At 36.4% G+C, this 16,412-nt stretch overlaps 1 protein-coding gene across 2 annotated transcripts in view; it reads right to left on the bottom strand.

Moving 5' to 3' along the window:
• Positions 1-4,009: 4,009 nt before the first annotated feature.
• SHOX2 (SHOX homeobox 2) overlaps positions 4,010-16,412 on the bottom strand; it is a 12,522-nt gene continuing 119 nt past the window's right edge. Inside the window, exons 1-5 of one of the 2 annotated variants that reach the window (XM_077488087.1) lie at positions 15,872-16,412; positions 11,165-11,373; positions 7,619-7,676; positions 7,181-7,269; positions 4,010-5,646 (exon numbers count right to left, since the gene is read on the bottom strand). The exon at positions 15,872-16,412 is cut by the window's right edge and continues 119 nt beyond it. In XM_077488087.1, the coding sequence (XP_077344213.1) occupies positions 5,353-5,646; positions 7,181-7,269; positions 7,619-7,676; positions 11,165-11,373; positions 15,872-16,160 (939 nt within the window). In that variant the 5' untranslated portion in view covers positions 16,161-16,412 and the 3' untranslated portion in view covers positions 4,010-5,352. The remainder of the gene's footprint in view (positions 5,647-7,180; positions 7,270-7,618; positions 7,677-11,164; positions 11,374-15,871) is intronic. The other variant, XM_077488088.1, reaches the window with a different exon arrangement.

The following is a 16,412-nucleotide window of genomic DNA, read 5'->3' as shown; positions in this document are numbered from 1 at the left end:
GGCAAAATGCCATTATTATAGAAAGAAGTGAGCAAATGGAAGCAGTTGTGTTTTTGCCATGGTGGATTTCCTTCATTTAAGCTGGGAAGTTCATTTAAAACACTGTGCATATTTTGGGGACATGAGTCTGGATTGCAGCAATGAAGTTACAAGTATTTTTAAGCACTTGCTTGTCCTGTTCCTAAAAATGTTGGCATTTATCTGCAGCATCCAGATACAGAGCTGTGTTGAGAGGTCCCAACTCTATGCAGCTTTCTACTTTACAGTTAGGGGATTCAAAGTAAACCCGTTGCAGGGGGAAAATGTTACTGACTGTAATATTAATCCCATACTTCTAATACTTTATTTCACAAACCTGAGTCAAGTCTCAGAAAAGCGTGCTCACAACACTGTGATAATACTTTACATGGGATCAATTCAACAAACTAAATCTGAACACATATAGGAAAGATCAGCTGACTCAGCACACGTGTTTGCATTGTGTGCAGTGTGTATTGCAATGTTGAGAACTATAAGAATCCCTAATTTAACAAAGAAGGGTTTATCAATGTACTTGTGTATGTTTCCCCTCTCTTTACCCATTTATTTTCCTGTCATTAATAAAAAGTCCAATATATTAAGTGAGAACATGGAAGATTGAATACGGAAAATTGCATTATTTTATGTGCCTTTTGTATAACAGGGAAAAAGTGCTTACAGGGACTTTTTACTCATAATCTGATGAGTAAATAAAATTTGAAAAAGGTATATTTTAATCCATGTCTACAGGCCACCAGTGGAACACAACCACTTTTTAGTCCTTAACGGGCCCAACATCAGCTACTGCAGCCTGTGCAGACCCCACCTTTACAGAAATCATAATTAAGTACAATAAAATATGTAACCTTAGGAACCTTATCTGAGGCAATGCAATATTTTCACCAAATGATTTCTATCCTGAATCTGAAATAGCGAAATGGGAGCGACTTTAGTGGTGTCACACAGTGAACTCTTTCTATCGCTTTCTATTGTAGCATTGTAAAGATGAAAATAATAGGTAAATACATTTAGATAATAAAAACACAATAGCCCCAAAGTAAGAAACAGAAAGTAAAACACTAGAAAGGATCATTTTGCTTTTACTTAAATAGGAGAATTGAACTTATATTTGAACTTTGCAATCACAAAGTAATAGACGTGGGGTTGATTTACTAAAGGGAAATAAACGGCACACTTTGCAAATGCAGTTGCACTTATTTTCCTTAGTAGATGTAATGTGGTGAAGCTTCACTTTGTAAAGAATACCCAATCACGTGCAAGGAAAAAATAAATAAAATGTTTGCTTGCCTTTAGTAAATCTCCCCCATTATGTCAGTTCTTATAATATACTGGAAAGCTACACGGGCACATAGGGGTTGATTTACTAAAGACAAATACACTGTGCACTTTGCAAAGTGCAGTTGCACTCTACAAGTGCAGTTGTTCCAGAGATTGGTAAATGAGCAGAAACTCTGCTGACTCCCATCATCGAATCATGTGCAAGCAAATATTCAATTATTTTTATTTTCTTTGCACGTAATTAGGTGCTCTTTGCAAAGTGAAGCTTTACATCATTTACTAAACTCTGGAACAACTGCACTTTGCAAAGTGCACAGTCTATGTCCCTTTAGTAAATCAACCCTATAGTGTCCATAGAAAAACCTTTACTCTACATATGTCCCAGTGATTTATATATTTATATTTTTGGACACATTAGGACCTTGGCATCTTGGTACATTGCATTAATGTATGCATGTTAACACAAGTTTTTATGCTTGTTAATGTATATTGCATCATTGCAGAACAGTCACATGAATTGGCTAACAAGGCACCAAAATGTCCAAAAAATGGACATGCACCATTTTTGGTAGAAGAGTGCACTACAGCATACAGTAGTGTGCTAACCTGCATTGTAGTGTGCAATGTTTATTGGAGCTTTAGTACATTAGGTTACCATTCAAAATGGCACTGGCACTGCAATGCGCTGCGCTAATGCATGTCACGTGTACAGTTCCATGCACAATACTGCAATGCACTGCAGGGGGAAATTGTTTCAGCCCTAAATATGTTTTTTTCTTCCATTTCTCAGTATATTTATGAATTGTATTTCATCATGAAAGTCAGTGCTTGCAAAATACAGCACCCCTTAACTTTCATTTATTAAAAATACATGTTACGGTAATCTTAAATAAGCCTACTCTAAAACAAAAAAAAAATAAGTCTACTCTGTACCTCATTGTTTTTTAAAAACTAAAGTCTCATACACGTCTTTATTTTATATATTATTTATTGCTTATCTCAAAACTGTGATAATATGGGGTACACATATGACCATATGACACTTCTGTCTTCCAAAGGTGGCCTGTAGACATGGATTATTACCTTTTTTAGTTTATTTAATCATCAGATTATATTTTACTGCTCTTCTTGCCCATGATAAGAAAAAGTTTACTGTACTTTGTTATAATAAATAAAATAATACTGTAATTTTTAATGTACACACTTGAAGATAAAAACAAATCTGTTGAATGCAAAGAATGCATTTTAGTAAAACTTAAAAAGACAGAAACTCCCTTCTCAAAAGAAAACACTTTTGCTGCTAGATACCCTTTAAATTCATGTTGCCACTGGTGAGCGGTCAGAAATGGAAAATTGTTGGTTTAACTCTTTTTTTGAAGCTAACTACGTATGGTCATTTTTTTTTAATTTTAGCTTAACAGCAATCATATGTATGGTATGGTACGCAAACATTTACAAAGCATCAAGAGTTTTCTTGACACCATATATCCGCTAGTTGATGAGTGCTGAATACATCTGTTAGTGAAAATCCTAAAGGGGTTAATTTACTAAAACTGGTGCAGCTCTGCATAGAAACCAATGAGCTTCCAGATTTTTTTTATTTTTTATTTTTTTGTCAAAGCTTAATTGAACAAGCTGAAGTTAGAAGCTGATTGGCTACCGTGCCCATCTGCAGCAGATTTTGCATTCTCCAGTTTTAGTAAATCAACCCCAAAGTGAGCTAAACACCTGTTTCAAGAAACGTTTAGCAAACTTTAGCAGATGTGTAGCTGACTTCAGCAGGCATTTAGCAGGACATAGGCTGATCTTTGCATATGCATACTAATGTCTGCTGAAACTAGCTTAATGTTAGCAAAATATAATGGAGTTGATTTACGAAAGGATTAAAGAATGTTGACTAAGTAAACTAACTGTTGACCAAGCTCTGTAAATATGTTGATGCTGTATTGGCCTGAATCAACCAATCGATTCATAGATTTTTTTAATTCTCCTCATACGTGACTGTGTATTTAAAGTGAACATATACAGTCCCCTGTTCAAGTGAGCTGACACTTTGCAAAGTAATACACCTCTTTGCCTTCAGCAAATCAAACCTATTGCTCAAAAGACTAACCTTTATAGGCCACATTTTTTTTAATGCCTGTATATGTAGCCTTTAAATCTCTTACACTATAGCAAAGATATATTTTCAGTAAAAAAAAAAAAGAAATCTTTACAGTCTAAGCAGTATCATATGGATGACCATAAACTATTCAGCGATTGAGTTCCAAAACTATGCATTTGGCCTTTACTACCACTAGCACAAGTAGCATTTGTATTTGCAGAAATAAATGGGAAAAAAGAAGCAATGATATGTTAACAGTACCAAAGCACCAGAATGGGAAAACAATGCAGTGTTTTAATTCAGTTTTTCAGGTTTCTTATTGGAAATTACGTAGCCAAAAGTGGTTTAACAAAGAGGAAATAAACCTGAGTGATTTTGTTTTTAAAATATATTGTACCAACATCAAATGTAATGCAGTAATAACATACAAATTGTAAAATAACTTAAGAGCACACTGAAAAAAAATGGAATATATAAATAACTTGTTTTCATGGAGAACAAATAGTTACAAAGCCCGCCAATCAAAGTTCATTTAAAGGAGAGCTTTCCCCACCCCCGCCCCAAACCCCCCTCCCACCCTCCCACCCAAACAGGTCACCTTTTAGTGTCCAGAAATCTCCAAATCATGTTTGCTAGCAAACTGCAATCACAATCGCCACGTCCACATTAAATATCTATATGTATTCAAAATAAAGGTCACACGATACTGGAATAGAATACACCTCTCATGAAATTAAAATGCTAACAAGGAACTATCGAATTCACAATGTAACCAAAATAAATTTTGTTCATGTATATTAACATATTTTACATGTAGCCAATGGCTAGCATGAGATGTGCATTAAATATTATCTTTAATACAGTACACTCCTGGCCAATGCTATGTGAAAATATATCTCCACTTAGAATTGTATGTGCTAATGTGTTAAGAAGATATAAAAAAAAACAAAAAAAAAACAGCCCGTTCACTTTTTAAATATCAAATCTTCGCCATTGTATGTACATTTGACAAGAAATGCTTTGGAAGAACTTCTGTCACATAAAGGGTTAAATAAGAAATATATAGGTCATTTGATTTCCTATTGTTTTATGTGAATGGGATAATAAGGAGAAGGATTTTTTTGTTGTTGTTGTTGTTGCTTACTTATGTAGCACATTCTACTAAAATTGAGGATGAAGTGCAAGGGAGATCATGAAATGTGGAAACATGCAAACCAGGAATCTTGAGCAGAATCACCTGTACAATTTGCCAATGGAAATCAGCAAAGAAATAGTCTTTATTTAACTCTAGTCATTCTTCCAGAAGTGTTGGCGAATCCAGAAGACAATACACAAGGAGGCCCGCCTCACTTGTCATGATTTCTTGTATTAAAGTGAACTTTGCACAAAAGGGTCAGTGTCAAAACCTGGGAATGTCCAAACATATTCCCTCCCCACCGATAATAGATCACATCTATTATTATTTTTTTACCCCCATCATCCACTTTATTCTCTGCTTCCTTTTCAAGTGCTGTAGCAAAAAGATGTGTGCTGAGTTCCCCATCCCTATTATAGCACACACACTCATCAGCATAAAAAATTCTAATTTATAGATTATTTACCAAATATAATTAGCATTCTGTCTCTGTAGTCTGTCCTTGTATAGAGCTTCTTTGTAGCCATATTGGTCCCAGAACGTGGAAGGTATTTCATAGGTAGTGATACCATTTAGTGGACCAATGTCGCAGTTTAAAAAAAAAAAAAAAGGTTTCTGCTGCAAATAATTTCACGACTGCAGAAGCTTCAGCAACAGTTTTTAGGTCTTTTTTTGGACTCCTTGTAGACTTGTAAAGGGCAGAGGATTGTGGTTGGGTCTGAGACTCCAGGCCATAAATAAAGCGCTAAGGATAATGTCTATGGACCCCAAAGTCTTGAGGCCCGAGCATTGCTAGTCACAGTCCCAGCGCAGCTGCATGTTTTTTGGCTTTCAGTCTGAGGTCTGCAATGCTTGAGTTCTTGCTGGACGTTTTGGCTGCTGCAGCTGCAGCCACTACTGACGCAGCCGTCGCTGTTTCTGCTGCTAGTGTTGCCAGTGGAAGACCAAAGGGTGGACCAGGGAACATCATATACGGTGCATGTGCTGTCAGATGAGGGTGGAGGTGGTGATGAGCATGTGCCACTGCACTGTCCAGCTGCAACTGTGCCTGAACCTGGAAGGACAAGGATGGCATGTTGCAATGACTATCCTACAAATAGTATTGCAGGCAAGCAGGCAAGAGCCACAAGAAAGAAAAAAAATAAACAACAATCCATTAACACAACCACAATCTATCAGATATACATGCAGAATAATTTGTTAACCCATTGCAGCCACAGAGTGTGTCAAAACTATATTCTGTTGCTTGTTTTTGATCAATCAAGAAAATAAAAAAAAAATATTAACGTCTCTATCAATAATAGGCATCAGATTCAAATATATGTGTGTATATATATATATATATGTATATATATATATATATATATATATATATGTGTGTGTGTGTGTGTGTGTGTGTGTGTGTATGTATATATATATATATATATATATATATATATATACATACATATTTGATTGAATATGGTGCCTGGGTAACTTTATTTACTTAATAAAAATGAGCACATCCTCATTACAAATTTTATATATATATATATATTTTTTTTTTTTTTTCCTTTTTAATGAGGATTTGCTAATTTTTAATAAGTAAAGGAAGTTACTACTTTTACATCAGACACTCATGTATTTCAAGGAGATCTGAGACTTTTTATACACCACATGTTTATTATTGTTATTTATTATTATTATTACTACTATTATTTGTTAAGTCGTCAAGCAAAATGGCTATGCTAATATGTGCCACAATAATATAAATACAGTAAATGCTGGTCTGAGTATATATTTAAAAGGCATTGCTAAAAGGTGAAGAAAATTTAAAAAATTTAAATATTGTACACTTTGAAATGTGTATTACGATTTATAATATGTATAAATTTATTGGGAAAATATATTGTGTTTTAAAATGATTATGTTCCTGACAATTTTACAATAAGCTAATCAAATTATATCCTTAAAAAAACAAAGCTCTAAAAAAAAATCTGACAAATGGTGCAATTCTGTATGGAATAAACAGTATTTAAAAAAAAAATTGTGGAAAAAAAAATAGCAAAATCTGTTTGTTTTTTTGTTTTTTTCTCTCTGTCTCTAGGCTAGATAGCAAGTAAACATCCTTGACATACATAAGGATTGATTGTGTGAAATAGACTTCTGGCTAAAATCAAAAATAAGAACACTAACAGAAAAAAAATAGATTTTGAAGCAATTGATGGTTTTAAGCTGTCAGGGAGTTAGGAGTGGGACTTACAGCTCAGGTAAGTGGTCAGGGCAAGTGGTCAGATAATTTGTTTACAAGGGAAGTTTGCTATGTGTCCTGACATTGAAGCTTTGTATTAATATACACATCCTCCTTGGTGGGGAGAAATGAAATGATGTCATTGTCTCTATAAAAGGAGCCTCATGTACACAGAGTACTCACATGATTAAATATTAATAAGCATGCTTTCAATGCAGTCATTACATAAACGGTGAATGAGTAGTTGTCAGCCCTCTCCTTCCTCTCTGAGCCTGTCCTGCTATGGCTGCTCCCACATTTATTTTTATTTCTGCTGATCCCTTTCGCTGATGATGAGCAAACAAAAGCATGCAATGATTTAGCAATCAAACAGAGTTGGCTAGGATGTACTTGCCTGCTGAAATGGCATCCTCAAAGCGCCCACGTTGACATAAGGTGCTACACGACAAGCTTCAAATTGGCTGCCTGCTCCGATAAGAACCCCTGCGAATATCAGAGGGATGGAGATGAGATGGGGAGAACAGGTAGCTCATGTACCGGCAAAGGTCTCTTGTGATAACAAAGCCCCTGTGCCCTTTTCATTCTATTGACAGTACATGTGTTCAACGGATGACATTGATCCAGCGCCTCGCTGTGATGGGCTGTCGGCGCACACAGGGTGAATGTGTTCCCAACGCTGCGTTCACACTGCGATCACACTGCGATCTTACTGCGATCACTCTGCGATTCCACTGCGCTAACCACCCATCGCTCTCTCCACACCAAACAACCAGCGACAGCCAGCTACAACCATGCCAGAATATGTCAGCGCTTTATAACATTTGCACTGTACCTTTATGTAGCTGATTTTCCTGCTTCCTGCATTTCGCTCTTCGGTTTTGAAACCAGACCTAGATACCAAAAAAAAAAAAAAAAATTGATCTGTATTTTTTTTAATATATAAATATATAACGTTTACAATGTTTCATTTAAGTATTGGGAACACGATTTGGTTATATGTAGCCTCCCTAGTGCCCATGTATTCTGGCTGGCAGTGCAAAGAGCCCTCTAGGTCATATCACTCTATACTATTTTTATTATTATTATTATATGGGATTTATTATATTTACATATTATACGACTCTTTATCATTTACAGTGTATTGTTTGACTCTATAATTTATCACCTCCCTTTCATTTGCACAGTATGTTTGGATTATTACGAACACACAGTTTGGGTATATGTACCCTTTGTAGTGCCCATGTATTCTGTGATTGGCAATGCAATGAGCCCTTTCGGTTATATCACCCTATAAAATATACAATGTATCATATCATCTGTATAATTTACAATGGGATTTATTTATTAGAGCTAGAGAGGGCAAAACCAGGCTCACTTCGGCATAGAAAACATTTAGCTTCCAGGTTTTATTGCAGAAGCTTAATTGAACAAGCTTTCTCTGCCGAAGTTCTGCCTGATTTTGCACACTTTAGTAAATAAACCCTACTGCACTATATCACTATAGTTTACAACTCATCATATTTCAATAATTTACATTTTTATAATTGTATAATTAGGAACACACACTTTGGTTACAGGTACCCTCTAGGGTGCCCATGTATTATGGCTGGCAGAGTATCGAGCCCTCAGGAGATCATGTCACTCTATAAAATATATATTTTTTTACATCACTGTATAATATTTACAATTAGTTATATCTTTATATTTTAAATGTGTATGAGTGAAGTATTGGAAACACATAGTTTAGTTATATGTACCCTTCCTAGTGCCCTGGTTGGCAGTGCAATGAGCCATATAAAACACTCTATACCATTTACAATTTTTTTCTATCACTGTAAAGAATTTACAATTATTCATACCTCTATCATTTAATGTATTGGGAACACAGAGTGTAGGTATATACCCTTTGTAGTGCCCATGGCAGTGCACTGCTTGGCAGTGCAATGAGCCCTTCTAGATCATAACACTATATAATTTACATTTTTTTCCTATCTCTGCATAGAGTTTACAATTATTCATACCTCTATCATTTCTAATGTATAACTAATGTATTGGGAACACACACTTTAGGTATATGTACCCTTTGTAGTGCCCATGTATTCTGGTTGGCAGTGCAATGAGCCCTCTAGATCTTAACACTATAACATTTACATTTTTCCTATCACTGTATAGAGTTTACAATTATTCATACCTCTATAATTTCTAATGTATATTGATATATTGGGAACACACAGTTTAGGTATATGTACCCTTCGTAGTGCCCGTGTATTCTACTTGGCAGTGCAATGAGCCCTCTAGATCATAACACTATAACATTTAAAAAAATGTCCTATCATTTATCATATAATTTCATAGAATTTAATCATAGAATTTACAATTGATTATATATCTATAATTTATCACGTAGAGCTGAAGTATTGGGAACTCACAGTTAGGGTGTAATTACCCTTCGCAGTGCCCATGTATTCTAGCTGCCAGTGCAGTGGCCATATCACTTGATATAAATTGCGAGATATATTTCAATGGTTATATATACTATTGGTAGTGCCCATGTATTCTGGCTGGCAGTGCAATGAGCCCTCTCGGTCATATCAGCCTACACAGGGCATTTAATGAGCGCCGAATTTGGGATAATTACATGTCATAAAAGCATCGCTACAAAGAAGTTTAGTCTGCTCCTCTGTGCATTAAACAATAAAACACGCCGCATAATTGTCTCATTATTATGATAATCCCATTGGCTCCCTCAGAGAAAAGTCTGAACATCTGATCTAAAAAAATCATCCCAGAGAAAATTACAAAAGGAAAAAAAAATCATGTGCTGGAGAAGAATACAACTTTGTAAACTGCTAGATGCTGGGAAGCAGAGATCACAAATACAATCTGCTTGTATAAGGACAAGAGATGGGAGTTAGCAATATTATTATTAATAATAATAATATTAATAATAATAATACCAATACAAAGGTAGCAGTAGTAAAAGGCATACATATAAACAAGAATATTAATAGCAGCAAATTAGTAGTAATAATAATAAGATTATAAAAGCGAGATTTTCATTATTATTATAATTACAATCATTATTATTGTTATTGCATTAAAAAAAAAATCCTCACAAAAAGAAAAACAAAACCGTGCCGCTCTTTTGTCACATAGATGGGATTATCATAACAAGAAGAATATTTAAAAATTATTTTATTTACATATATAGGGAAATGATTACATTTACCGACATTTTCGATGTATTTAATAATTCTAAAACAAATAAAGAAGAGCTACGTTTGTCAGGAAGGGTTGGGTTGTCTAGTCATGTCGTTCATCTGAGTCCCATAAGAGAGCTCATGTCACCCCAGCAGAGTTCAGGGCACATTCAGGGCAGATGGAGACCCTTTACACACAGGATTGTACATATAAAATAATTGCATATTTATCGGCATGAATTACACTGATCTTAGAAAATAAAACCAAAAAAAAAACCCGGTATTAACAAATTGTCTAGTATATTGTTCTTTTAAGGAGAATTTTGCATAACTGAATCCTCATAAACACAAATATAATCTGTTTTCACAAATCTATTAGCAAACAACAAATAATTAGATCCTATATATTTCGTAATATTCTGAGAGTTTTTTTGATCTAGGGAGGCTCGTCCGATCAATGGAATGGAAATACCGGGGTATAGGCAAATCACAATGCCTACAATTATTGGAAATGGAGAATAGTGATTGAAATAAAATGATGTGAATGTAGGTAGGTAAGCCTTATTTCCAAGGCTGACAGGGAGGTAGAAATAGGCTCAGGATTGAAATGGGGAGGTAAGACTTGTTCCCCCAGCTATTAGGGCCAGATAGACATGGGTTACCAACTGAAGGGGACACAGGTAAAGGGCTTATGGTTTAAATGGGGAGAAGGAGAAGTAGGTTTGCTCCCAGGGATAGCAGGAACAGGAAGACATGGGCTTAGGATCTGATTGGGGACATGTTCACGGGGCTACCAGGGAGGGGTAGGCATCGGCTAGAAGCTCAAGATCTTAAGGGGGGGGGGGGGTAAGCCTTGCACCCAGGGCCAGCAGTGACAGGACATGGGCTCATGATCTGAAAGGGGCTAGGAAGCCTTTTCCCAGGACAAGCAGTGAAAGACAAGGATTTTTAATCTCAATGGGGGGAATTAAGCCTTGTCCCCAGTGCTAGCAGTAGCAGGTAGACATGGGTCCTTGATCTGAATTGGTGAATTAACCTTTATTCTAGTATACATGGGACTTTGATCTAACTGGGGGAATGAACCGTGTTCCTAGTAGACATGGGTTCTTGATCTAAATGGGGGAATGTTCCTGCTAGCAGTGACAGGTGGGCTCATTGGGTAGGCCAGTAGATAGTACCTGTACTCTGGCCTCTGACAGCCCCAGCCTCTGGCTCAGCTCTTCCCTCATGAAGGCATCAGGATAGTGGGTTTCATCGAACAGCCTCTCCAGTTCGTTTAGTTGCTCCAAAGTGAAATTAGTCCGGCTCCTTCTTTGCTTGATTTTAGTTTGGCCTTCTTCTTCCAGCACCTTCAGGTCCTCCTTCCGATCCTTCATGTCTGGGGACACTGCACACAAGAGACACTGGTAAACCCCTACTGTCACTAATCCAGATGACAACTCTGACTACAAGAGAATTCTCTTCCCTTTGATATAAAACACAACTGCTATTGTGGATTGGAAGCCTCCAGGTCCCTGTACTTATAGCTATCCCAGAATGATCAATTACTTGTAGATAATCAGTACATATAAACAGCGCATAAGCTAACAGATTATCCACTCAATAAATGACAATCAGTATGACTAGATCATTGCAAAGGCCAGAGAATGAGAAACTGCAATCCAACCCACCTATAGAAAGTAACATCCTACATCACACTTCACTGAGCTGAGAGGCAATCCAGACACCTACCCCCATCAGACAGAAGGCCAAGTACACTAAACTTAATCTACCTAACTATTCCCAGGTCATAAGACCAGACATGCTGAAAATTGATTTTCATAACCACCCCCATGCAATAAAGCCAGGTATGCTGAAAATGAATCTTCACAACCACACCCATGTCATCAGGCCAGGTATGCTGAAAATGAAACTACATACCTACCCCATGACATAAGGCCAGATATACTGAAAATGAATCTACACAACTACCCCCCATGCACTAAGGCCAGGTACAATAAACCTAATCTACACAAGTACCCCCATGCACTAAGGCCAGGTACACTAAACCAAATCTGCACAACTACCCCCATGTCATAAGGCCAGATATACTGAAAATGAATCTGCACAACTACCCCCCCCCCCCCCCCCCATGCACTAAGGCCAGGTACACTAAACATAATCTACACAACTGCTCCAATGTCATAAGGCCAGGTATACCGAAAATGATTCAACTATCCCGTTTGAAAAGGCCAAGTATACAGAAAAGACAGTTGCACGGCATCCCCTGTGTCATAAGGCCAGGCCTGGTATACTGAAACTAAAACGACACCATTTTCCCCATGTCATAAGGATATTGATTCCGAATCTAAATAGCTACTCCCATGTCATAAAATCATGTATACCGAATCTACACAATTACCCCCATGTCCTAAGGTCGGGTATCCTGAATCTACACAACTATCCCCCATGCCCATAAAATCATATATAAAGATTCTGAATCTACATAATTATCCCCCATGCCCATAAGATCATATATACAGATTCTGAATCTACACAACTATCCCCCATGGCAATAAGATCATATATACAGATTCTGAATCGACACAACTACCACCATGCCAAAAGGCCAGCTTTGGCAAAAAAAAATGAATCTAGACAGAATATTCCCAAACCAGGCAGTTTAATATCCCATAATTAAATCAAGCTTCCCTTCTTCTTACAACTACCCCCCCCCCCCCCCCCCCCCCCCCACCATTCAAGCTAACCAGTTATTGGATTGACACTACTAAATAAATGCATACAGGAGGTAGAGAGAGAGGTCTAAATTAAATCTGGATCACTGTGCTCATGCAAGATGGTCAGTCACTCTAAGCGAATCTCCCCAGAGAACCAATATATAACTACACATCATACTAGTCATTGCACTTGAACTTAAGGAGGGAGCGCTGGGGAGCCTGGAGGGGGCAGCGCAGTGTGCAGGGTGGCAGCGCGGTGTGCAGGGTGGCAGCGGGCGGTGATCGGACACGTGGAGCAGCGTCTATTCCGCAGCCTGGGAGCACTGCCCGGACGTGTGCTGCTCATCACTGGGCACATTTGTTTAGGAAATTATTTCCGGGAGACGCTGCAAGCCCAGTTCCGATATGCCAACGAATTCTTATGTGAACAAAGGTCTGAGATAAACAGATCCACTGATTACATCCGCACATTCTACCATGCCAGTGCAGACATTCAAATAACACGCTGCTCCTTCTATTTGATTAAACAAATGCATGGATGGAAATCTTCATATCATTCATGTCTATGTATTTATGCTATGTGTTCACCTTATCATTGTGTTCATAGGTATAAAATAAATATGTAATATGTAGTATATATATATATATATATATATATATATATATATACACACACACACACTATCAGTTCTAAAAGGATTCACTGAATATATATATATGTTATATATTAATTATCAATACATGGAGCTGTGTAACTATTTACTATAAGAAAAGATTTGTATACTATCGAATTTTATAAGCATCCATTAAATATCTGCATACTCATAAATTATCAATACTTGGATATTAGTATTGTACCAGAGAAATACATATGTACAATATCCATTCTATACTAATTTAATATGTACTGTACACATTAGTGTTTATATACGTGTTTATGTGAATATATTAATTATATACATTCAATTCTTTAATTAATATTTATAAAGTGTTTCTAGTTCTGTGCAATATATATATATATATATATATATATATATATATATATATATATATATATATATATTACACACATATCTAAGTAATGATTAAATGTACACGTATTGTCACTTCAGCACTTGGATTTTTAATAAATATCAACTGAAACTTAATGCTGATATTATAATAAAATATGCTAACAATTGGTAATGATATAAATGTAAAATGTACATTTCTTACAAACTGACAATCTTGGTAAAAAAGAAAAAGATCCCGATGATATCATTTTTTGTTGCAGATCCTTAAATTTTAATATTTGATTCTGTATGTGATAATAGCTGTGAATCAATACTCGGAATAAATAGTATTTTGAAAATAAAATACTAATTTCACACAGCTTTGACACAAGGATAAGTATGTTTATTTTAGCCATGTGGTTGTCATTTGAAAACCTCACTGGACTCAGCTGAAATTAAATGTATTTTTTTTTCTAAATTCATCATCCTTTATCCTGGATGTTAGCTCTGTGTACTGATCCTATACACTGAGCACCAGTAAGGGATCCGCTAATTATGGAGAGTAGCAATGAAGTGTATCTAGTTAGCAGGCATCCTTCAATTGCTTGATGGCTGTCAGCACTGGGTAGTATTCCTCTTTACAGCCCACATCCGCAGGACAGGAGAAACATTATTATCGTGTTACTAATAGAATTAAAGTTCACTTGTGGTCAGAAGTGTGCTGGGGGCTCTCTCGTCTGATCAATGAGGGTGGGGGGGGGGGGGAGGGGGAAGACCCTACATCTAGGGCTTCTGTGACCCTGATAATGGTGGATTGCATTGATTTCACTCCACTTTTAACTGGTGCTCGCCTGTCGAAAAGTCCTGTATTAGTAATATGACTGAGGGCTGTGTGTAAAGTGCACTCTGTGGACGTGTGTGTGTACAAAGCCTTGCACTGCTGCCCCTCTCTGCACATATGGCATAGTAAATAATGCATGGGATGGATCTGATGCTTCAAACCATGTGTTGTTTTGTAATGGATGGTGTGGTCAATCTGTGTGTTCCTTTGGGTAACTTATTTATTACAAGTAATATACATACCTGTGTGTGGGGTGTGTGTCAGTTGTCTATCTATCTATCTATCTATCTATCTATCTATCTATCTATCTATCTATCTATCTATCTATCTATCTATCTATCTATCTATCTATCTATCTATCTATCGATCTTAGAACCTATATAGTAGATATGGATAACTTAAGTACAAGTAATATATACATAAATATATCTATATATAACTTAATTACAAGTGCACTGTTTTTATATAGATAAATAGATTTCAGAACCTACACAGTGAATGTGGACCACTTAATTACAAGTATTTATCTATCTATCTATCTATCTATCTATCTATCTATCTATCGATCGATCGATCTTAGAACCTACATAGTGGATGTGGATAACTTAATTACAAGTAATATATACATATATATATCTATAATAGACATATCTATATATAGCTTAATTACAAGTGCACTGTTTTTATTTAGATAAATAGATTTCAGAACCTACACAGTGAATGTGGACAACTTAATTACAAGTATTATCTATCTATCTATCTGTATATATAAATATCTATATCAGAACCTACATAGTAGATGTGAATAACATCATTACAAGTATACTGTGTGTATATATATATATATATATATATATATATATATCAGGGCCTACACAGTGGATGTGGATAACTTCATTACAAGTGTAATATATATATAAAATACTAGTAATGAAGTTGTACACGTCCATGTAGGTTGTGATATCTATGATATCTATTTATATATATATATATATATATATATATATATATATATATATATATATATATATATATATATATATATATATATATAATTGCACTTGTAATAAAGTTATCCACATTCACTATGTAGGTTCTGATATCTATTTATCTATATGTAGACACAGTATACTTGTAATTAAGTTATTCACATCTACTATGTAGGTTCCGCTATAGATATGTATGTATATATATATATATATATATATATATATATATATATATATATATATATATATATATAAAAGATCGTATATAATGATAAAAGAGCTAGTTGTTAGGTGAAAGTCAGCAATCAGCGTGCAATGGAATAAAGAGAAGTGTAGATCTAGTTACCCTCAGTAAGTTTGGGGCTCCCGGGGTCCCTGATCCTGCTGTCGGCGGTCAGTTCGAGCTCCAGGACCGGCGATCTGGTCCCTCCTCCGCCTCCTCCTCCTCCTCCGCCACCCCCTCCTACCCCCCTGGCCACCGGTATCCCGTCCTCCCGGGCACCATCCCCGCCGCAGCCGGGCTCCTTCCCCCGGGCCGGGCCGCTCTCCAGCACCTCCCGGTAAGTGATCATCTCTTTTTTCTCCTTTATCTTGTGATCAAACGACTTGGACACAAAAGCAGTAAGTTCTTCCATGGCCGTGGATGTAATAACCTGGCAGCTCTTCCTTCCAGGCTCCCTGAAAAGCTCAATCAGAAGACATCAATGGGGGCTGAGCAGACAGAAAACCCCACTCAATCTCCCCTCGTTAGAGATCTTTGTCAATTCTTCTTGCTAAGAGTTTCACATCAGATAGGGATGTGCTATTGAAGTCGCAGTATTTATACTTTGCAAAGCCTGCCCCTTGTTCTCAGCAAATTACCTCCCCTTGGAAGTAGGAGAAGAATC

This window comes from Lithobates pipiens, unplaced genomic scaffold (genome assembly GCF_037356315.1).
Source record: "Lithobates pipiens isolate NorthernLeopardFrog02 unplaced genomic scaffold, aLitPip1_a1.2 Scaffold_18, whole genome shotgun sequence".
NCBI lineage: Eukaryota > Metazoa > Chordata > Amphibia > Anura > Ranidae > Lithobates > Lithobates pipiens.
This window is presented reverse-complemented; position numbering and strand designations above follow the sequence as displayed.